At 45.0% G+C, this 24,455-nt stretch overlaps 1 protein-coding gene across 4 annotated transcripts in view; it reads left to right on the forward strand.

Annotated features, from left to right (window-relative positions):
* The window catches only part of UBAP2 (ubiquitin associated protein 2), an 87,484-nt gene that overhangs the window by 26,075 nt on the left and 36,954 nt on the right, over window positions 1–24,455 (forward strand). For 2 of the 4 annotated variants that reach the window (XM_055119392.1, XM_055119386.1), the window contains exons 3-7: window positions 5,835–5,912; window positions 9,744–9,854; window positions 15,836–15,989; window positions 17,645–17,722; window positions 23,916–23,970. In XM_055119392.1, the coding sequence (XP_054975367.1) occupies window positions 5,835–5,912; window positions 9,744–9,854; window positions 15,836–15,989; window positions 17,645–17,722; window positions 23,916–23,970 (476 nt within the window). Of the gene's footprint in view, window positions 1–5,834; window positions 5,913–9,743; window positions 9,855–15,835; window positions 15,990–17,644; window positions 17,723–23,915; window positions 23,971–24,455 lie in introns of those variants that run through there. The other 2 variants (XM_055119397.1, XM_055119413.1) reach the window with 2 other exon arrangements.

The raw sequence follows: 24,455 nt of genomic DNA on the forward strand, positions 1-24,455 counted from the left end.
ATGTATTCGATATGCCAAAAACAGTAACAAGAAGTCTCACAATGGAGACGTTACTGGTACTCCTTGAGCACATCGAGGAACAATGGGATGACAATGCTGCAGTTTTTTTTTTTTTTTTTGGATAGGTGACTAGAATTCTACTGTCAGTGTATCCTCTCTGTAAAATAGGATGAAGTGTAGAAATACAGGGTTGCATTAACTCTTTGGGGGATCCTGACCTGCAGGTGAAATTTTTCCCTTCTGAGTGCAGCTTCCTAACTTTGAATTTATGGGCCTGGGCCATATTCATTTTTTTTTTGTTTGTCCCCATAATGCCTTTTTTACCCTCAAAAATAATTGTGGGGTCAGTGCCCAGCAGTGCTTCCAGTGGCCGTGGTGGCCAGTGGGTGCTGGGGATATAGCCTAGGAGGTATTACCCTCCCCTGAGCCTGCTTGGTCAGAAGCTCATTAATCACATTCTGGATTCAGGTATCAGTTTTCTTTGGTCTCTGTCATGTGGAATTTCCTTTCTTTCATGACGTATTTGAAGAATATGAGCCAAGTTTTTCATTGACGGGTTCCCAGTTTTGGCTTGCTTGATTTTTGCACTTGAAGCAGAAATGCCACAGGAGTGATAGTCTGTCCTTGATTCATCATACACTGTCTGTCCTGCAGGTGTTCAGATTTTAAGACGTGGAGCATCTTTCTGTCTGCCCCTTCCTTGGCCTTCTCCCCGCTGCTGCTGCTGCTACTGTTACTGTTGGGATGCCTGGCGGGGGCGGGCATTGCTTGCACTCGGTGCTCTCCAAGGGTTGCACCTGGTTCCTGTGGTGCTTGCCCGAAGACCCTCTGGCACTACACTCATTTTTATTGGGGTATTCATGCGAGGGGTGTGGCTGTGGGCTCTAAGTTTGTGTTTGTGGGGAGAGGATCACAGACTGTAGATGGAGATGCACTCACACACCTGACGGTTCCAGGGCTCACACTCTCATCAGGGTCCCAGGCAGCGCTCGCAAGAGCCACATTTCTGCACGTCAGGGCAGCATAGGCCGTGGGACCCACGGGCTCAGGCTTGTAAGGCAGGCACATTCTGCTCCTGAGTCATTCCGTAGGCGCTCATTAAGGATGATTATCGTTACTTTCATTACAGGCCAGTGGGCCACACCTGACAGTGCCCGCGGAGGGCATGTGCAGCGCCAGGAATTGAACCGTGTCTGCGTGTGCAATGCAAGAGCCTTTACCCCTGTACTCTCTTTCTGGCTTCGACTTGATTGTATTTTTCCCAACTATTTTGGGTGGCACATCAAAAGAGAACCGCATTTGGCTTTATTATAAGAGCTATCAACACATTCTTCATTGTGAAAGGAGCTGAGCTCATGTAAGCCAAGGGAGCGGAGGAGAGATCCAAAAGAAGTGAGGAATGCTGTTTTCTTTGGCAGCACGCACCCCATCATGGCAGTTGTGTGGCGGATGTCATTAAATGTTTGTTGTTGTGGAGGGTGTGCGAACTTTGCTTAATTTAGGATTATCTAGAATTTAGATTCCTCTTACTTCACCAGCTGTACATCCCTCTTCTGATACTTTCTAGAGCGCAGCCTGGCAGCTTCCAAATCAATGCTTTATTATTTGGTGCTGTGTTGATTGAATATTTAAAGTAATCTCCTCCTCCCCCTCCCCCTCCCTTTCCTCCTCCTCCTCCTCCTCTCCTTCCTCTTCCTCCTCCTCTTCTTCCTCCTCTTCCTGGCTCTGCATTCAGGGATCACTCCTCATGGGCTCCGTGGACCGTATGGGGTGCCAGGGATTAAAGTCAGGTCAGCTGCATGCTAGGCAAGTGCCCTACCTCCTGTACTATCTCCTTAGCCCCAGTGACTTTTCTTTTGTGGATTAGCCAGCAAAAAAAAATTATTTAATATTCTGTCCAAAAATGCTTTATGTTTTCTTAATATACTGCATGAGTATTGCAAGCTCGTACTTTTTAAGCAGCTGCTAAGTGCATCAGCTGTGCTTTCAGAAGTTATGTCAACATATGGTTTATACTCCTTAGCAAGGAAGCAGATGATGTCACTGAAGAGAATTGCAAAGATTATTTGAGTCATGGTATTTATGTTAAAAGCTCTCTGAATAAATTAGTAATTGGTACTTATCTTATAAATGGTAATGAATAGTGACATTATAGTCATTATTTAGAAATGTGTGGGTAAAACACTACCAAAGTGAAAATTCAGGGTCTGGGGAGATAGTATAGTGGGTAAGGGCACTTGCCCTGCATGTCGCCAACCCAGATTCAGTCCCAAGCATCCATATGGTCCCCTGAACATTGCCAGGAGTAAACCCTGAGTGCAGGGCCAGGAGTAACCCCTGATCTGCCATAGATAATCCTTGAGTGCAGAGCTAGGAATAAGCCCAGTGAACATCTGGGTGTGGAAGCTCCCAGTGCCCCCCCCCCACAGATATGTACATATATGTGTGTATATATACTATACACTTTGATCATTGGAACCTGAATGTGGAACCTTAGATCTGTTGAAGTTCTTTCCTACATCACGAGATGTGCATCATCAATATCTGTTTCTCTATCAGTGTTCTCAGTATGAGATTTTGGGGCTTTATTTTTCGGGCATGGGGGTGACCATGTCTTGCTTGGGGTCAGACCCAGGCCTCCTACATGGAGAGCACACTTCCCAGCCTTTTGGGGTATCTCGCAGCTGGCTGTAGGGTTCATTTTTATATGAAATGAGTTTCCTTGGACTACAGAAGGCAACATGGCTCACAGCGGCTTTTGCAGTTCCACAGCGGTGTATCATTCTTGTGAAGTGTTGCAGGCTCGCTTTTCAAGATTCTTTGGTGCCCCCCCATCAGTTTTCCCCTTTGTTTTCTTCCCCTTCCTTTATGTTGCTCAGGTTTTATTCTACCTCCAGTGGTGTCTTTATCAGAGTCACTGGGAAGTTCTCAGTTTGACGTTTACTACCTCAGTTTCTGTAACATTTTCTGCAGTCCTGGCACGTTTGCCCGGCTCGTCAGAGCCTTTCCAGAGCTGCTGTTCCCAGCCTGGCCAGCCTTCCCGGTGTTCCTGTCCCTCCGCTGCACAGACACCCTTGCCCGTGCCGCCGCCCGCCTCCTGCAGCTAGTGATGCCACGCCGAGTGCCGGGTGCTTTCTCTTCACCGGGTTGCTCTAGGAGGGATCGCTGTCACCTTAGTGCTGTCACGTACTGTCACTCGCTGAGTTTTGGCCTTGCTGAAGGAACGCTTGCCGGAGTCCGTGCAGAGCAGTGGTCGGAAGGGTTTCCTTGTGGTGCGGGAACAGTTGCTCTGTTTAATACACGAAATGCTGGGCGCCGGAGGATTGCATGTGGCAGCAAGAAGTTGGTGCTGTGTATATAATCCTCATTTCTCCTGTTTTCACAGATTCAGTTACTAAAAGATTGAGAACTACTGATCACTTTCTTCTTTTTCTTTTTGGTGCCTCACCTGGCAGTGCTCAGGCTTTACTCCTAACTCTGCGCTCAGGGATTATGGATCTCTCCTGGCAGGGCTTAGGTGACTCTGTGGGATGCTGAGGATTGAACCTGGGTTAGCTGTGTGCAAGGCAAGTACCTTACCCGCTGTACTCTCTCTAGCCCCTATACAAAGGTACATAGTACACATTAAATAAAATACTTTGTTTAAACATCACAGTTTATAAAGTTGTTACAGTTGTTACGGCCTTTCAGTGTTCTAGCATCAATCCCACCACCGGAGTTACCTTCCCATCACCAGTGTCTCATTCCCCAACCACCCCCAAAGCTTGCCCATCTCATCCGGATTTAGTTGTGAACCTGAAGAGCAGGGTGGGTGGTGGGTCGTGAGATTGGGTCCGGCTGCCTCGGCTTCCCAAAGTGGATGGGGAGGAGGAGGCTGCCCTCCCCCACCCTGAGAAGACTCCGGAGTTTCTGCCTGAACACCGGCAGTACCTGGGATTTTTGAGGCTTGATGTCTCTGCAGAGATTATTAGTGAAGCAGAAGAGTTGTGGCCCTAGGTTTTTTTCAATCAGATTTTTAACATACTGCCTCTTTTGTTTCATCATATTTTTTTCTTTTTTTTTTTATGTATCTAGATACGGGTCGGTCACATAGGCATATTTATCCTGAGCTGTGTAAGAGTTTTTTGTAATATTTTGTCTTATTTATTTTTTGATTTTTGGCCACACCTGTCAGTGCTTGGGTGTTATTCCTGGCTCTGCACTTAGTGATCACTATCACTATTAGCGGGGCTAGAGGAACCGTATGGGATTTGGGGATAGAACCTGGGTCGGCCACATGCAAGGAAGTACCCTACTTGCTGTGCTGTCTCTCCACCCCCTATATTTTGTCCATTTTTTTAAATTTTATTTTTACTTTCATTTTATTTATTTTTTTTCTTTATGGGTCATACCCAGCGATGCTCAGGGATTACTCCTGGTTCTGCACTCAGGAATTCTTCCTGGTGGTACTTGGAGGACCATATGAGATGCTGGGGGTTGAACCCAGGTCGGTTGCATGCAAGGCAAATGCCCTACGTGCTGTACTATTGCTCTCATCCCCTACATTTTGTCTTTTTTTTTTTTTTTTTACTTTTTGGGTCACACTTGGCGATGCACAGGGGTTACTCATGGCTTTGCGCTCAGGAATCACTCCTGGCAGTGCTCAGGGGGCCATATGGGATGCTGGGAATCGAACCTGGGTTGACCACGTGCAAGGCAAACACCCTACCCGATGTGCTATTGCTCTAGCCCCATTTTGTCTTATTACCCTCTTAAGTTTATATTTCTCGGGTGCAAGTTTGTTCCTTTACACAAACACAGACTCATGTCCTACTGCCTACACTCAGTGCTTTGGGGCTGTGAGGTGTTCGGGATTGAATCTAGGCCTGTCCTGCATGCAAACTCCGGTTTCAGCACTTGGAGCCGTCTCTCTGGTCTTTATTGCCCAGTTTTAGTTGAAAAATTCCAGTCATTTCAAGGTCACTTGCTCCAGTCAAGTTCTTGTTCTTGCGGGAGGTCACACCTGATGGTGCTCAGGGAATCTCAGGGAGATGGGGATCAGCCTGGGGCGCCTGGGTGTAGTGCAGGTGCTTTCAGCCCTTTGAGCCACTCTCCTGGACCCTCAAAATCTTAGTATGTATATAATTCTTAGTATCCCTTCCAACATGTCCGCAGTTTGTAAGAAATCAAGGTCAGTGATTGTGTAAAATTCCCAGCTTGGATTTTCGTTTAGATAAGTAATAGCTTTTTCTTTTCAGAACTGATCAGAATACCATAACCTTTTGCTTTTTTTTGGACAGCAAAGTTTCTAGTTTTTCTCTATTGTTTCTGCTGCTTTCTGTTCTTCCCCCCCCCTCCCCGCTTTTTTTTTGAGAGAGGCTGGTTAGTCGATCTCTGTACTGCTGCTGCCACCCCCTCCCCCCCCAGTTGGCGTGAGTCCCATGGTCAGTGAAGATGAACGCGTCTTTGTTTATCCTCCCAGTGTTCCCAGGGTAGGCGACCTTGGTTCTTCCCAGAGGGCCTGTGTGGTGGTACCTTTAGGTATAGTCGGGCGCTTTCTGCTTTGGGGAAGAAGGTAAATTTGCTGGGAAACACGGAGTAGGGTTTTTTTTTGCCCTGAAAAGGAAGCAAAGAATGGGCTCTTCATACTAGGTAATTTGATGATTAGTTACCTTAGGGGAGCAGGCTGTATCTGAGAAATCTACATTCAGAGTTCCTTTTGTTTTCTTTTAGTTAATCAGTGTTTTTCTTACCAAGTACTATAGGACCTGAGAGCTGGCCATTTGCACTGAACTTTGGCATCTAATTATGTTTTTTGGGCTCAGATCTTTCAACAGCAGTTTTGTGTTTTCCAGGCAACAGCTGAACAGATGCGTCTCGCTCAAGTGATCTTTGATAAAAATGACTCAGAATTTGAAGCAAAAGTTAAGCAGGTATGTTTCTGGCAAGGGTTTCTGTTGATCTTGCAATCTCTTTTATTTGGTGGGGGGCTGGGGGCTCCCAGTAGTGCCTGAGTTCCTAGGCCACCCCCAGCTATTCTCAGCCCTGTCTGAGTCTGATGGTTCTTTGCTCAGCCCAGAGATGGGGTGCTGCTTGGTTGGTCCTTGTGCTTGGGGACTGGTACCCCTGGTGGAGTGGTGGCGTGTGGTGCCGGGGCTTTGGGGGTGTGTTGCTTGGGAGTTCCTGAGGTGCGTGGGATCGAACAGCGAAAGCATGTCCGTCAGCCCTTTGAGCCATTTCTCCCCACCCCCCCATCTCTTGGAGGCTTGGGGGAGGGGTTTGGGCCATAGCCAACAGTGCTAAGGTGTGATGCCAAGGATTCAAACCAACATAGCTAGGAAGCGAAGGAAGCACCTTAACCACTGTATTATCTTTGTGGCCCTACAATCTGTTCTTTATATGTGCTTTTGGGTCACACCTGGTGATTCAGGAGCTACTTCTAGCTCTGCACTCAGAAATTACTCCTGGTGGTGCTCGAGGGGACCTTATGGGATGCTGGGTATTGAACCCAGGTTGACTGTGTACAAGGCAAGTGCCCTACCCACTGTACTATAACTCTGGTCCCTATAATCTGGTGGGTTTGTTTGTTTGTTTGTTTGTTTGGGTTTTTTTGGTCACACTGGGCGATGCTCATGGGTTACTTGTGTCTCTGCACTCAGGAATCACTCCTGGGGGACCATATGGGGTGCTGGGAATAAAACCCGGGTCAGCTGCGTGCAAGGCAGATGCCCTACCCACTGTACTATCACTCTAGCCCCCTATAATCTGTTTTTAATTGTGCCTGGAAGACTAATTTCATAGTTTGCACTGTGGGGCTGACTATGTCCCTCGCACCGCAGAGAGGCCCCGGATGCCTGAACCTTGCTGGGAGTGTCTCCCTCAACGATAAGTTTTTTTCCCCCTTACCTTTTTTTTCTTTTCCATACCCAGAGGTCTCAGGGTCTGTTTTTGGCTCTGTGCTCGGGAGGGACCCCTGACAGTGCTTGTGAGCCCGTAAGCAGCGCCAGGGACTTGGACCTGAGCTTGCGGGATGTAAGCCAAGCACTGTAACCGCTTGTGGTGTCTTTCTGGCCCCGCAAAGAAGATAGTTTCAAGTAGAGATTTAATTAATCAAGCCTACCGGGCGGTTCTCATGTGGTCTGGGGGGCCATTCTGGGCTATTCCTGGCCAACTGGACTGAATAGTTCAGTGCTCGGGTTTGGTACATAGGTCATTCTGTTCAGACCCCAGCAGTGCTGGGTCCCAGGGATCGTACTCAGGGGACCTGTGCATGTGTCCCAGGCCCCTTAATCAGGTGTTTTAAGGAAGCTGACTTTTTTATGTGTGTGTGGGGTAGGAGGGATAATGGGGCCATATCCCACCGTGCTCAGGGCTTACTGCTCCGGGATCACTCGGGGAGCCATAAGCCTTGGTTTTGGGAACTGAACTGGTTTGGCTACGTGAAAGGCGAGCCACTTAACCCCTCTACTTTTATCTTTGACCCAAAGCCATAAAAAATAATAATAGGGGCTGGAGTGATAGCACAGCACAGCGGGTAGGGTGTTTGCCTTGCACACAGCCAACCTGGGTTCGATTCCCAGCATCCCATATGGTCCCCCGAGCATCGCCAGGAGTAATTCCTGAATGCATGAGCCAGGAGTGACCCCTGTGCAATGTCTGGTGTGACCCCAAAGGAAAATATAATAACAATAATAATAATAAAAAATTGTGGGGGAGCGGTAGGGGCTGGAGAGATAGCACAGTGGGTAGGGTGCTTGCCTTGCACATAAGCCAACCCCGGTTCCATCTCTGGCATCCTGTATGGTCCCTCGAGCCTGCCAGGAATGATTCCTGAGTGCAGAGCGAGGAGTAACCCTTGAGTATCACTGGGTGTGGCCCTAAAACAACAAAGTAATAATTATTTAAAAAATTCTTTTACTTGAAATGCTGTCACACCAACTAAGGACGCTAATACTTTCTGCTTTAGTTTCAACTAATTGGCCCTTGAATTTACTCATTCTTGATGATGAGTGTGAGGAGACTCAGTGTCTTCGTGCTCTGTGCTACAGGACCTTGGCAGACTCACAAGGGTGATTTGTGGACACCCAGCCGGACATCTGCAGAGACACATTAACCTCATCTGTACCTGTGTTGAAAGCACTTACTTAAAAATACAAACATGATGTAACATGTTGATGTAACAGGGTACACAGTGGTGTTAGTGTTTCTGTATGAGGCATTATGTACCAGCCCTACCCCCCCATGACTGTCCCTCGGCCTCATCACCTCGTTCTGCCTCACCCCTTATCCTCCTGTCACTTCACTTCTGCCATCAGAGTCTAAGGGTTTGAGTTCATTGGTCTCTGTTCCATTTCTTTCTTAATTTGGTGCTTGGTCTTCACTCCTGGTGGTGCCCGGTACCACACAGAGCCGGGCATCAAACCTGCCGGTAGAGCGCGTACTCCACCCTGTTGAGCTGCCTTCTGTCCAGAGGAATGACTCTGACATGCTGGGGACTGAGCCCAGGACCTCACCTCATACATGCAAGACAAGCTCTCTCTTGCTAAGTTCCACCTTCACCTCTGCTTTCTTTGCATGGGCTCCTTGGTCACTGCTTGGGACCTTTTCCCCCATCAACCCCCCCAAACAAGAGCAAAAACAAAACAAAAAGCAAAACCCTAAAAACTCAAACCATGTAGGCCATGCATTTGCTTGCTTAAAGAAGTCAATGTTGTGCCGAATTTGTGATTAATTCTAGTAATGGGGATGTTAAATCATTCAGTCCCTTATTAAAGGGACCATATCTGGCTGGAGCAATAGCACAGCCTTGCACGCAGCTAACCCGTGTTCGATTCCCAGCATCCCATATGGTCCCCTGAGCACCGCCAGGGGTAATTCCTGAGTGCAGAGCCAGGAGTAACCCCTGTGCATTGCCGGGTGTGACCCAAAAAGCTGGGGGGAAAAAAAGGGAATATATTAGGGACAGTTCTGATTTCTCTTAACATAGCTCCTTAAGAAAGGGGGGTGGGGCTGGAGTGATAGCACAGCGGGTGGGGCTTTTGCCTTGTGCGCGGTTGACCCGGGTTCTATTCCCAGCATCCCATATGGTCCCCTGAACACCGCCTGGAGTGATTCCTGAGTGCATGAGCCAGGAGTTAACCCCTGTGCATCTTCAGGTGTGACACACACACAAAAAAAAGAGGTGGGGGGGGGGAGAAGTTTGTCTTGAAGTGAGTTTAGTATAGTTGCTGACCTTGGATTTTGAGATCTTGGAGTGTTTGTTACAAGCTTTGTCTGTCTGTGGAGCGTTTTGCTCCAGGCAGTGATGCCCCATGTAGGGAATGCTATTTCCTGTAAAGCAGTTGTCTTGCATGTTTTGCTCATGATGGTCACACAATCACACTTTGTCTTTTGAAAGCATAGTGCAGCATAACATTTGAGGAGTACAGATTTGGGGAGGCTATTCCATTGAGCTACGTTTGTGTTGTTATATCTGGACTGGAGCATTCTGAGAATGCTGGTATACACAAGTGTGTGTGGTGTTAATGAAAACTTGGATATCGGGCCAACTTGAAAGACGGTTAATTTGTTGTTTGCATATGTTACTGTTGGTTAAAATTCATGGGGTGGCTCCTCCCTCCCCAGTCAGGTAAACATGAGGTCTAGAAGAGGCTATCTGGGCTGTTCTATAGAGAAGGATCTCAGATATAATGTCAGGCTATTATAGCTATAGCTATCAAGCTATTCTTGGTTTCTGCTAACTATTTGTCTGGTTATTTCAACAGCTTATGGAAGTAACGGGAAAAAACCAGGATGAATGCATAGTGGCCCTCCATGACTGTAATGGAGATGTGAACAAAGCTATCAATATATTGCTGGAAGGAAGCTCAGACACAGTGAGTATTAGCAACATTGTTGACTTGATGTGCCAAGATTCCTTTCTTCTGTATTGCACTTTCAACCTCACCATATTGGGGGTAGGGCTAGGGGTCATTATGGGTGCCATTCTGTGTGTGTATATATATAGATAGATAGATAGATAGATAGATAGATAGATAGATAGATAGATAGATATAGATATACACACATATATATATTTAATTTTATTAAGAATATTAACATGAGGGGCTGGAGAGATAGCACAGCGGGTAGGGCATTTGCCTTGCACGCGGCCGACCCTGGTTCAAATCCCAGCATCCCATATGGTCCCCTGAGCACGGCCAGGGGTAATTCCTGAGTGCAGAGCCAGGAGTAACCCCTGTGCATCGCCAGGTGTGACCCAAAAAAGCAAAAAAAAGAAAGAAAATTAACATGAAATGTCTGCTTTTGTTATGTATGTTTCTTTATGAAGTTGTAGAATCTGAAAACTTGAAAGAAAACTTGGCCGTCTACTCCAACCTTAAACAATTTCCAAAATTCTCTGGGCCTATGGACATTTTCACCTCCTGAGAAACTCCTTTTGGCTCCACTGCTCATGTGTCTTCATCTCAGTTGTCACCTCTTACTCCTCCTTACATTCCTCAACTCACAGAAAAACAGGATTTGCTGGTATACTATTTGCTTACACGTGAATATTCTGCAGACACAAATTTCAAATGGCATATATAGAATAGATAAACATTTTTTTTTTTGTTTTTTTTTTGCTTTTTGGGTCGCACCCAGCGATGCTCAGGGGTTACTCCTGGCTCTGCACTCAGGAATTACTCCTGGCGGTGCTTGGGGGACCATATGGGATGCCGGGGATTGAACCTGGGTCAGCCGCGTGCAAGGCCAACGCCCTACCCGCTGTGCTATCGCTCCGGCCCCAAACATTTGTTTTTTAACATTGCCTTTTTTTGGCTTTTTGGGTCACAGCCAGTGATGCACAGGGGTTACTCCTAGCTCATGCACTCAGGAATTACTCCTGGCAGTGCTTGGGGGACCATATGGGATGCTGGGAATCGAACCTGGGTCGGCCTCGTGCAAGGCAAACGCCCTACCCGCTGTGCTATCACTCCAGCCCTAACATTGCTTTTCAACATTGTTGAGGAGTATGCAGGCAAACTGGAACTCATCCTTTATTTTTAGAAAGGATGCAGCTAGGAGTACAGTTTGTCACCCTGATTTTTAATTTCTTGGGTGATCCTAATTGTATTTATTTGTATTTTTAAATTAAGGAGATCATATAAGAGGAGATTAAAACAAATAATGACAATTTTAAAAGGGGTGCAGAGATGAACATCAAGAAATAAAGACCTTTTCCACTTTGAGGCTTAAGCAGGTTCTCATTTTGGGGAATAGCTTTATTAATGGGACAGACATGAAACTAAACAGACAAGCTGAAAAGGAAATGGTGATTTAATATATGTATATGTGTATATGTATATGCGTATTTAGTGTAAAGAGGAGGGGAGGGATAAACAAAGCAAAATAACTTTTAATTATAAAAGATAATCAGACAAGACATTTCACCAAGTATGACAAAATTCCATTAGACCACATGATAAACTACCAGATATGTTAGTTTGTTCGGAAAGTATGTCGTGTTAAATGATGAATCAAAATAGTTTTGTTTGCTGGCATTCAGGGATGTATTTTAAGGAATATGTTTGTCTTGTTGCTAATGGACACAGCATAGAATGGCTCAAATTTCAAAATGAACTGAAGAACTTGACTGCTGTCTTCATTTAAAAAAGAGAAATCAAATTGCCATAATTATTTATCTGAAATAGTTTCAGATAGCTAAATGGATGGATGATTTTCTTTTGTGGGTAGAGATGGACCCAGATAACATCTGTTGCCTTTCTTTTCATTCCCTTTCTCTGCTGGTTGGTTAGATTTTTGAGTCATTTCTCTCTCTCTCTCTCTCTCTCTCTCTCTCTCTCTGCTCTCTGCTCTCTCTCTTCTCCCTCCTCTCTCCTCTCTCTCCTTTCTTCCCTTCATTGGGATTTAACTTCATCTCCTCACTTGGAATTGAATATGAAAGTATGAGTATGAGGTATAAACTAGACCAGTAATTGCATACAAGAAACATCTCTTTGTATACCTCTTAAATTTAAGAATCACACAGTGGGGACTTTTAACTGGGAATGCAAACACCAGATTAGAGATGCTTGTTTGGAAGTGAGGACAGAAGGCTGTGGCAGAGACGTAGAGTTGGTGAAAGTCTCTGTGGCATTTCTCATCTTCCTGTTGCTTTTCCTTGTTTATTACCAGCTTGTCTGCCATAGCAGAGCCTAACCTCTCAGGAAAAATCTTCCCTTGACTGGAATGTAGTTCCTTGGAACAGGGTTGATAAGAGAATGTAGTGTTGCTAGTAGCAGGTAAGCCTGAAGGTCGAGGGATGCAGTTCAGTACTAGAGCACATGCTTGGCACAGATAGGGCCTTGGGTTGGATTTCTGGCACCAAAAGATAAAATGTGATGTGAAAACAAAAGTCCCTGTGGGCTCATCTTATTTTGTGTTGGAATTCTCTGAAAAAAAAAATTGTTATTTTTCAAAGTGGAATTGTCCATGATGCTTTAACTATTTGGGGGTGACTCCTGGCTGTGCTCAGGGGACCATGTGGTGCCAAGGATAGTACTGGGCCCCCCGCACGCCAGGCCTGTGCTCCAGCACATCGAGCTCTCTCCTGCCCATTTGTTTATTTTTGTTACTTATTTTAATTCATTTTGGTATTTTTGAAGATGAGCTTGGGTCTTTTTTTTTTAAAATGTCAGAGTAGCTATCACATAGAAGAATGTTGTTCATTATCATGCTTTTCATTTCATGATAATGCTTTTTTGAGTGGTAAACTCATTTTGGAAGTATCAGTTCTTTGCTTGAATGTACTCTAGTAATTTGTTGTGTAGTTCTCGACATATGAAAGGGTGGCAGCAAGAGTTTGGGTTTTTTTTTTTTCTTTTCTTTTTTTTTTTTCTGTCTTTATGAGTCACACCTGATATATTCGGTGTTTACTCCTGGCTCAGCACTCCGAATTACTCCTGGCAGTGCTTGGGAGACCACATGGGATGCCAGCGATGGAACCTGGGGAGGCCGCATGCAAGGCAAATTCCCTCCCTGCTGTACTATTCTTCTGGCCCCAAGGGAATGGGAGTTTGAATGATAGTCTCTTTGATTTTGTTTTTGGGTCACATCTGGTGATGTCCAGGGCTTATCCCTCCTCTGTGCTCCGAGATCACTCCCGATGGGGTCGGGCGACCAGCCGTATGGGGTGCTGGGGATTGAACCACGGTCAGCCGTGTGGAAGGCAAGGGCCCTACCTGCTGTATTATCTCCGGCCCTAAATGATGTAGTCTTGAAGGTGAATTTTCTTCTTTCTGGGGGAGGAGTTTGACCCACACCCAAAGGTGCTTTAGGACTTTTTCCTGGCTCTACTCAAGAGGGAGCCCGAGGGGTGCACAGGGTACCAGGGTCAGTGGGTTGCACCGCTTTAACCCCTGTCCGATTCAGCTAGAAAGCTGTTTTCGAGTTACTCATTTGATGTTTCACTGCACATGTTGTAAATAAGGATGACAGAGTTGATGAAGTTCAGTGAAACCTTTCTGTAATAAAGCTGGGTTCACTTTGAAAGCCCGTGTGCGTGCTTGCAGGAAGACTGCGAGTGGGCTGGAGAGATGGTGCTGGGAGTGCAGGAGCCTGCCGGGCTCTGGGCTCCCCCCAGTGCACAGCGCCGCACCACAGATCTTTCCCCAGTACTGCCAGGGGCCACTGCTGAGCAAGCACCTCCATGACCCCTCTCGGGACTTGGGGTCTCCCATTGATAGTTAGTGTATGACTGTGCCCTGAAGGCTGTGTGCCCGTATCCTCGCAGATTGTTACTGTTAGTCTTTGTAGTGTTCACAGGCTGATACTTGGTTGAAAGGTATTTTTTGCTGAGTGAAATGGGGAAAGACATTTCTCTTTCTGATGTTTTCAATAGACTCTGTCCCTTCATGAGGAATGAGCAACTTAGACCTGGCTGTGGAAAGATGTTATAAACTGTATATGTGCACTTTGTGCTGATTTTACTGTGTATACATTTGCTAGGACATTTAGAATTTTTTTTGTCCTGTTTATTGACATTAGTGAACATAATAAACTTGTAACATTATATCGCTTCCCCATCCCATCCTCCTGCAATAGATAAGCATTTGTCCGTCCCCCTCCCCCCATTCAGAGAACAATCTAGAAAGATAAAATGGCTAAATATCCTCATTTTGGTAATTACTACTGACATTTTCAACATATATGTATAGGGATTCATATGTACCTCCCTCCCTCCTTCTCTCCCTCTCCCTCTCTCCTTCTCTCTCTCTCTCTTTTTCTCCAACCTTCATTGTCTCTCTTCCACTCTCTCTCCATCTTGCTCCTGGGTGTGGGGTGTGGCATAAAAACCAAAACAAAAAAAAATGTGTCTTTTTTTTGTGCCACCCAGTGGTACTCAGGGAATCACTCCTGGCGGGCTTGGGACCCTGTGTGGGTGGTGCTGCCGGGGATCAAACCCACGTCAGCTGCGTGTAAGCCAAGTGCCTTACCTGCTGTACTAGTCTCCAGCCCCTAAACAAAAATTCTTGATCAAGTCTTAGGTGGGAAATACTTTGTTTAGTTTGTTTTTTGTTTAATATTCAGTCATTCTTTATATAACTAAATATATGAGTTCATCAGATTTTGATACCAAATATTTTAAGACATGTATTGTGAGGAGCTGGGGAGGTAGCTCTAAGCGGATGATGAGTGTCCACTTCACAGGCCGAGGCCCCTCATCATTCCCCAGCACCACATGTGTCTTCCCTGAGCACTGTTGCCCATGGCCCTGAGTGGCGCTGGGCCCTGCAGGACAAGCAGAAGGGGCCCTGATTAAAACAAAAGTGTTTTAGATCTCACTTTCATTGTTTGGGAAATTATTCTGCTATATGTTTAATTTTTTTTGTTGTTGTTGTTGGGATTTTTTGGCTTTTTGGGTCACACCTGGCGATGCACAGGGGTTACTCCTGGCTCTGCACTCAGGAATTACCCCTGGCCGTGCTCAGGGGACCATATGGGATGCTGGGATTTGAACCCGGGTCGGCCGCGTGCAAGGCAAACGCCCTACCCACTGTGCTATCTCTCCAGCCCCTATATGTTTAATTTTCGATTATTAGGTTCCAGTGGTATGATGGTACAGGACCTGCGGTTGATGTTATATTTTTAAGATTAAAAAAAAAAAAACCAACCCTTAAAACAGTTACTGCTGTTGGGGCCGGAGCTATAGCATAGCGGGTAGGGCGTTTGCCTAGCACGAGGCCGACCCGGGTTCGATCCCCGGCATTCCATATGGTCCCCCAAGCACTGCCAGGAGTAATTTCTGAGTGCAAAGCCAGGAGTAACCCCTGAGCATTGCTGGGTGTGACCCAAAAAGCAAAAAAAAAAAAAAAAAAACCAGTTACTGCTGTTATTTGGGGGTTGAATACCTTCAAATTTCCTGTGAAATTTCCTGTCAAAATAATTATCAAGAACTAAATAGAAGCAGCTGAGCCAGTTTGGGGAATTTTCCAGTAAAATACCCCAGTTGATATTGTTTTGCTCAGTCACATTCGAGGCTTTTTCTCAGCAATATATACACCTAGTATATATTTCCATCATATATATGATTTGTCTTGGCATCACAAGTGGAAGACAGGAAGTAAAGGGAGAGACGTAAGTAATGTGAACAGATCTTTGACGTTGAAATTTTCAATAGTTTGGAAAAAAAATACACGCCTAAGTGTTATTTGCCAGATACTACAACTTGGGGGGAGGGGGACTGTGACTTACGGTAGCCCCTGAGCTCTGTTTCCTGTGCTGCCGTTGCCCACCCCGCTGTCAGAGACATGCGCACAGCCTGCACGCCAGGCCTCGCCGAGATGACCACTCTGACCGCGACTCTTATCTTTGCTAGACTTCATGGGAGACTGTAGGGGGGAAGAAGAAGAATTTTGGAAAAGAAGGTTCAGAAAACAAAGAGAATCGAGAGAAGAGGAACGAGAGGGAAGGGAGCCGAGGGAGAGGCGGGAACCGGAAAGGAAGAGGCAGCAGCCGCGCCCCCCGAGAGTGTAAGTGCAGACTTTCCCCATCCCTTCGGCTCTCTGAACGTGCGTTAATTCCCACTGGCCTCCAGCTTTCCCCAGGGAGTGCTGGAAAGTCCTCCTCCTCTATGCAGTATTTGCTGTTGCAGTTCTTTCTTCTGGAGGGTTTCAGCTATGTAGCTCATCACAGTCGTAATTCATAAAATTCCAAAGCAGGTAGTGTAGTTGAGTTTTTGAGTCTAAAGACAGCTCCGCTAGAGATAAGGCACACCTTTTGTGGCGGATGATTTCTCATTCACTAATAGATAAAATGGTTATTCTCCACTTACAGAGATACTCAGGATATAGGCAAGGGTTAAATTAAAAGAAAAGGTGAAAAGAAAATAGAAGGAAAGTTGACTTTATTTTTTGGCCACACCTGGCAATGTTCAGGGGTTACTCCTGGCTCTGCACTCAGGAATTACTCCTGCAGTGCTCGGGGCACCATATGGGATGCTGCAGATTGAACTCAGGTCGGCCGCGTGCATGGCTAATGCCCCACCTGTTATACTGTCTCTCTGGCCCCTGACTTGTCTTTTAGGGGAGATAGTTGATGTACCAGTAAAACAACATTTTAGTATTGTCCTAAGGATGTTACAATGGGGGTTATAGGGAGGTTTGGACAAATTTAACTATGGTCTGGATGGCCACACTGGGAGTTAAGGACGGAAAGAGTTGCAGGGCAGCTGCTACTGTACAGTAATGTACAGTACTGTCATTCATCCTGGACGAACTCCTTAATACTAATTTTTTCAAAGACTCAGTATTTACTTTTCTTTTTTCCAGTGCATTTCCAGGATTTGAATATAATGAATAAATTCTTTAGTATATTGCATACTTGTATAATAAAGGTAGTTTTTTGTTGTTGGGCTGTTTTTGAGCCACAGCTGGCAGTCTTTCTTAGGGGACGATGTGATGCCAGAGTTCAAACACAGGACTCCTTCCCTATGAGCCGTCTCCCACGTCTTAAAAAGAAGGTCATTTATTTTTCGTTTTTTGCTTTTCTTTTCTTTTTGTGTGTGTGTGTTTATTTGGCCACACTGTGTCAGGGCTTACTCCTGGCTCTATGCTTAGGGATCACTCACGATGGGATGCAGGGAACTATGTGGGGTGCCAGGGATTGAGCCCAGGTTGTTTTACCTGCTGGACTTTGAAGGTGGTCTTTTGAAGCAGACTTACTTTAGAGGAGAGCACAGCCAAAGAGAAGAAACAGTGATGTTATTCCCGAGTTTAAGTCTATACATTAAACAAGATCAGCTGTCATTTCTTTTTTGAGTGTGTTTTTTTTTTGTTTGTTTGTTTTGTTTTGTTTTTGGACCACATCTGCTGATGCTGAAGGGTTACTCCTGGCTCTGCACTCAGGGATCACTCTGTTGGTGCTCGGGACACAGTATGGGATGCCGGTGACCAAGCCCGGTTTGGCCACATGCAAGGCGAATGCCTTACCTTCTGTACTATCACTCCAGCCCTTTGAGTGTCTTTAGTGCAATTTTTTTTTTCTTTTTGTATGATACTGTTTTTGTATCATGCATGACCTTGTTTTTTCCTGTTTCTTGAACCCTTTGAGTAAATTTTAGCCCTTTTTTTGGTCTCTATCCTTGGCTGGTGTGATTATGTACTAGAGTTGCTCTTTTCTTCCTCAGTTAGAGGCGAAGAGAATGGAATTGATTGCAGTCAAGGGGACAAACCTTCAGACCGTGGCAAGCGAGCTCGTGGTAGAGGTAAGACAGAATAAAGGGGAAGGAGGTTTTTACCGAAGGAGAGTGTCATGGCTGGTGTCCGCCCTGCTGAACACTTAAAGTCATGGCAAGGATGGTTTCGATGCCAAAGGATGAAGTTAGGATTATGTGGTTCTGAGGAAAACTACTCTTTTAAAATGAGTGGAGAAAATCCTTTATATGATTATGAGAAGCTCTAATCAAAGATTTATTACTAACTTTTTTTTTATGTTGGATTTAGCATGTGTTCTAGTCATGTTACACTGGTTTAAAGTTATTATTTGACTGTTCCATTGTTTTCTGATAATTTTTTTCTTTTTTTTTTTTCTTCTGGGTGGTGGTCACAGGGATTAAACCCAGGACTTCACACTGATCACTGTTTCTTTTCTTTCTAATTTTTGTTTTTGGGTCATAGCTGATGGTGCTCAGGACTTACTCCTGGTTCTGTGCTCGGGGATCACATTTGACAGGCTTGGGGTACCATAGGAAATGCTGGGGATTGAACCTGGGTGGAACCACATGCAAGGCAGGTGCTCTATCGATTGTATTATCACTCTCCAATGATTATTTCTTAAAATTTATTAATTTTGGACGTCATCAGACCATGTCAGAGATGTGGTGGTATAATAGAATCTCACCATTATCAAATAAGATACATAATATATGCACAATGTGTTTTGATACAGTGTAAGAGCTACCTTCATTTGGTTTTTATTTTTCAGTGCAGTTAAGATCTGGAAAAGATCAACCTTGTAATAGTGAGAGCTTTTTGTTTTGTTTTTGGCCACATCAGATGATGCTCAGGGCCATGTAGTGCCAGGGATCTAACCTGGCTCTTTGGCATTCCAAGCATTTTTTCAGGTACTGGAGCTAGAGTACATTAGGTGTTTGCCTTGCATGCGGCTAACTTTGATTTCAACCTTAGGGTCAGCACCCTATTTAGTCCCCTGACCACTGCCTGTTGTGGCTTCAAAACCAAACTAAAAAAGCATTTTCATCCTTTGAGCCATATTGGTCCTGACTTTGTGATTATTAAAATAAAAATGTCTTTTCATGGAATCAGGATTGTACGTTATATACTTTGGCTCTTTTGGGGATTTTGGGACAAACCCTGAGGTGCTCAGGGGCTATCCCTGGCTCTGTACTCAGGAATAACCTCTGGAGATGCTCAGGGGACCATGTGTTATGCGGGGAACCAAAGCAGGGTGGTGATGGAGCATGTTCTCATCACCTGTACTGTCTAACCAACCCCACATCATGTATATTCTTGGGAATCTAGAGGAATTCTTATTTATAGTTTCTCCTTTTTTTTCTTTATCAATCGTTCCTGGCTCTTAAGTCTTGAGTTTTCAAGACACACAATACAAAAATGTTAAAATCAGATTCAAACTTTTTCCCCCTTTAAGATTTAAGACTCCATGTCCTTTGTCTAGTAAAGTGTCAAGTTTGGTATCCTGCATTTGTCTTTTCTTATCATTTATCTCATTCTTTTTTCATATTGTCTGTAAATGTAAATTAGCTTTAGTAATTGGCTTTTTGGGACTAGAGCGATGGTTCATTGAACCAGGTATAATCCCTGACACAGCCCATATGGTCTCCGAGCCCTGACAGGAGTGATCACTGAGCACAGAGCCAGGAACAAGTCCTGAGCACCTCCAGGTATGACCCCCCCCCAGAAAAACAAAACAAAACAAAAAACAACCCTCAAAACATAAAATAAAAATTGGGTTCTTGTATAAATGAGACCTGAGATTTGACCCCTGGCATCACACATAGCATAAAAACGTTAAAGTCAGATCCAAACTGCCCCCAACCCCTTAAGGTCTAAGACTCCTATTTTAAATAGATCTTAACCTGGGGGTTAAGGAGCCCAGCAGTTCCTGGCCTAGTGGGCAGTGCTTGGTGGGGACCATCCAGGGCTACTCTGGGGCTCCTGGACCTGTACCCTTTGGTACTGGGGTGAGAGACATCTGGTCCTCAGGATAGAACTCAGGGCCTTGCATACCAGTCATGTGCTCTACCACTTGAGGCTATCTTCCTGCTTCCTAAGTCTTGAGTCTTCAAGATAGGCCTAAGTGGTTGTGTGTATTTTATGTTGCTTTGCATCTTAAGGTACTTCAAGTCTCAAGATGGTGTTTAGGTTAGTGACTACCTTAGTTCCTTTCAGTTTATCTGAGTTTGATGGTGACTGCAGTTCTTTCCCTGTTGCTTGGTTTGGGAGTTCTGATGCTATTTTCTGGCTATTTTCCTGTTCTATGCCCGTGGGTGACTCCTGACTTTGTGCTCAGGAGTTTTCTGGCAGTGCTTGAGGGACCACACAGTGCTAGAGATGTGAGCCCCGGTTTCCAGCATTCTTAACATAATTCTTAGCATGTTTTTGTTTTTATGTGTAGTTTGTAAAAGATTTCTTAGAATTGCAGGGGACTGCAGTGTGTGTACTCCCACACTGTGATTCTCTTGGCAGGCATGGTGTGCTTAGGGGAGCTTTGGGTATTGCGTTGTCTCTTCAGCGTGTGCAGGGCGTGCTAGTGCTGTAATGAAATGTATTTGTGATATTTGCCCTGCTCTTCAGTGTTACCTATTTAAGGAATGTTTTTCTCTAACATTTACTGAGTGCTTTATTGTGTCCTCTCAGGGCAGCTTGCAAGTAATTTTTATCTACTTGCATTCACTTTCCTGCACCAAAACCCTCTCAGCACAGCTCTGCTGTATTGCTTGCGTACAAGAGAATTCAGACCTTCCAGGGGCAGAAACCTTGCTCAAGGTCAAGGTCCGAACTAGTTTTCACGGAGTCCAGATTCTTTGGGATCTGGACAGAAGGGAAGATGTCAGCGTGAGTCAGATTCTGGTTATTTGCTTGTTGCCTCATTCTCCCCCTTAAGGAAGGGTGTGATGTAGTAGTGTCTAACGCAGATTCTCGGCACCCTCCTCACCTTGTAGCTGTGGTGGCTTGGGGAGTCACATACTTGACTGTGCCACCACTCTCACCAGCTGCAAGGTTGTGCTCTGCACAGTGTCGGGGTCTAACTTGAGACCCTCAGGTGCTTGACCACCGTGCTGTCCCTTGACCCTGCAAGCTGACTTTAACCCAGTTAGACTAATTAAGTTGGACCCCTCCTTTAAAAAAAAAATATTTTGGGGTCATACCCAGCAGTGTTCTGGGCTATTTCCATAGGCTCGATGTTCAGGGATCAGTCCTGGCAGTGCTGGGAGGGGGAGCTTCAGGAGTACTGCATTAGTGCCAGCCTGGCTCAGCTGTGTGCACGGCAGGCTCCATAACCCCTGTGCTAGTTGTAGCTCGGACCCAAGTCTTTTCTCTTAATATTTGTGTTTGTTGTTGTTGTCGTTGTTGTTTTCAGCCACACTGGTGATGCTCAGGGCTTGATCCTAGCTTTGCACTCAGTCACTCCTGGTGGTGCTTGGGTGGGGAGGAGTGGTCATATGGGATGGAACTCCGAAAGCTTTACCCACTATACTCTCACTGACCCTTTATATAAATGTTTTTGGGATATAATTTTTCTATCATAACACATGTGGTTATGTTTATGGAGCCTGTTGAAGAGCAGTGTTCTGTGTTTTGAAGTTTTCTTTGAATTGTTTAATGTCTAAAACCAAGAAGAGGGGAAATCACTAATTCAGTACCCAATTTGCATTAAAATAATCATTTTGCATAGTGAATATTCAGAAATAAGCTTAGTAGTGATCGAATAGTTGTGCAGGACAGTGGTTTGTACTTGCATTCTTATTATTTAAATTTTTTTTTTTACTTTATAAAGTACTTCACAATATTTGATTACATTTAATATTACATTTAATATTTGAACACCACCACCATTATGCCTTCCACCACATATTTCGGATGTTTCTGCCCCGAACCCCAACCCCTGCCCCCAAACAGAACCGAAATTGTGTATTATTTTGTATTGTTGGTTATTAAAAACCGCTGAAAATGCTCAAAAAAGTTTCCTTTGAGGGAAGAGTGTGAAGATTCTTATATTTCACCCAGGGACCATTAAGCCCTTCTATAGTCATTTGCATTATTTTCTACCCCCTTGCCCCTATTTTGGGGCCATACCTTGATATTGCTCAGGGATGTTCCTGACAGGATTTGGGAGTCACGCCTGGGGACCGCAAAACATGTATTTCAGTTCATTGAACTTTTCATTTTCATAACTGTTTTAAGCAACATACCGTTCTTTTTTTTCCATTTGCTTTTTGGGTCACACCCAGCAATGCTCAGGGGTTACTCTTGGCTCTGCACTCAGAAATCACTCCTGGTGGTGCTTGGGGGTCTATATTAGATCTACATTGGATGCTACGGCTCAAGCCTGGGTCAGCCATGTGCAAGGCAAAGGTCCTCCCCGCTATGCTATTGCTCCGGCCTTCAACATATCTCTTTATAAAAATTTGTTATATAAAGACTTAATTCACCAAGTTTTTTCAGGTCTTTTGAGAGGCCAGAGATAGTAATTAAGTAAAAGAAGGATAACTAAGATTGATGTGTGTGCATGCATTCCTGGCATTTTGGCCGTGGATCTCAAAGTGCCCACATTGAGAGAAATTTTGAAAATAGAAAATGACAAAAAGAATAGAACTGTTTTCTTGCTTACTAATTTTTACTGTGTCTTAATGAGGTGGGGCACTCACAGTGATGCTTTTCTTGTCAGTTTATGCTGAATTTATTTTTTGTTGTTGCTTTGCTTTAGAGGGCGTGGTGGTCCACACCTAGCAGTGCTCAGGACTTAACTCCTGGCTCTGTACTCAGGGAGCACTCTTGGTGAGGTTTGGGGGTATGATTTCTGATGCCCCATATGCCCCGGTTTGATTTCTGATGCCCCATATGCTTCCCCGCCACTTACAGGTGTGATCCCTGAGCACAGAGCCAGGAGTAAGCCCTGTACACCCCGCCTCAAAAAAAAAAAAAAAACTATTGATGCAACGTACAGGCCACATAGAAGATTTTTTTTTCTAAATAATATTCCTGAACTGTTTTATTAATAAAGGAAAAATTTCTCTGGTTCTGTGTCTAGTTCAGAAGTTTCCATACCAGCTCCCATGTTGCTTTTATCTCCATGTCACGAACCATCATCAGGGCCGGAGAACTAGTACAGTGGGTAGAGCACCCGCCTTGGTGTGCAGCTGACCTGGGTTCAGTCACGGGCATCACATAGGGTCGCCTGAGCATCGCCATGGATGATCCCTGAGTACAGAGTCAGGAGTAAGCCCTGAGCACTGAGAGGTGTAGGCCCCCCAAACTGAAAAGAGTAATATATCAGTTTGGAAATTCTGGTTTTTTTTGACCTTGACATTTCAAAATGAACTTTTTTTTTTTTATAGTGTCTCCATTATTAATCTGAAGTCTTCTCATGGTTAAATTTTGGCTCTAGTTTTTGGCAGTAATAACACAATGCACTCCGCCTTCATTGCCTCACATTTGAGGTGCAGTTTTTTAATTTTTTTTTGAACTGCTGGATGACAGCTATATGTCACAGATAATGGTGTAGGGCCATAGTATGAGACACTGCAATAATGTTATAGGCTAGGGGCTGGAGTGATAGCATAGTGGGTAGGGTGTTTGCCTTGCATGCTGCCGGCCCGGGTTCGATTCCCAGCATCCCATATGTCCCCTGAGCACTGCCAGGAGTAATGGAAGTGCATTACTGAGTGCATGAGCCAGGAGTAGTCCCTGTGCATAGCCAGGTCTGACCCAAAAAGGAAAAAAAAAAAAAAAGAATGTTACAGGTTAGCTGGTTAGGCTTTAAAAATGTTACTTGGTTAATATTTACGTGCAGATGGCCTGATTTGTTTTTGGGCCAAATTCTGATATCAAAAATTAAAAATAATATTAAGCATTCTTCTCTTCCCTTTAAATTTAATTTTAGGGCTTATGTTCCCATGTTTGCGCTTGCTGAGATTCAGAAAGGCCTAGAATATTTTCTAATGTAACCTGCTGTGTCAGCTGCCACATGGGTAGCAAAAGTCTGAGCAGAATTCCTTTCTCCCCCTGAGATCAGTGGCTGTGTGTGCTGGTGGCTCTCAGAAGAGACCCGTAGACTAGCTGCCCTGGGTGGAAATGTCGTATAGTCAGCTGTGGTGACTCCGGTGTCTGGGCAGGTGTGTGTAAAACTAACATCTCGTAGGACCCAGTTGTATTATTCTATAGTACTATTAAAAGAAATTTTTTTTTTTTTTGAAGGATTTGGACGTGGCCGAGGAAGAGGAGCGGGAAGATTCTCAACCCAGGGCATGGGGTAAGTCTCAGCTGTAATACAGTCTTTATACCTATTCCGTTTCCAAGCGGTTACTTTGGTTCCTGATAATTTAGAAAACTGTCTAAGTTCTTGAGGGGTGAGGTGACTGAGGTAGCTGAGGGTGTGTCCCTGAGCTCCACCTGCCTTTCCTTGCGTGTGAGTCCCCCGCCTTGACCTGCAGCTGAGAGAGAGAGAGAGAGAGAGAGAGAGAGAGAGAGAACCAGTGATGCTTACGTTGCAGTAGGCCTTAGAGCCTTCGTCTTTGCTGACAATTCTAGCTTGCAGAGCAGTTTCTTTGGGTGTAACTTTGTGTTACAGAATGGCTAGTAACACCCCTCACCTCTCCCTGCCTCGAGTTGTGACAGCTAAAACTGTCTCCAGACAGTGGCAAATGTTCCCCGAGAGGGAGGTGTGCAACCACCCCGAGTTGCAAACCCCTGCATTAAGAGGATGCTGTGACTCCATCAGTTCTCTAGATTGATAAG

This window comes from Sorex araneus, chromosome 1 (genome assembly GCF_027595985.1).
Source record: "Sorex araneus isolate mSorAra2 chromosome 1, mSorAra2.pri, whole genome shotgun sequence".
In the NCBI taxonomy this organism is placed as follows: Eukaryota; Metazoa; Chordata; class Mammalia; order Eulipotyphla; family Soricidae; genus Sorex; species Sorex araneus.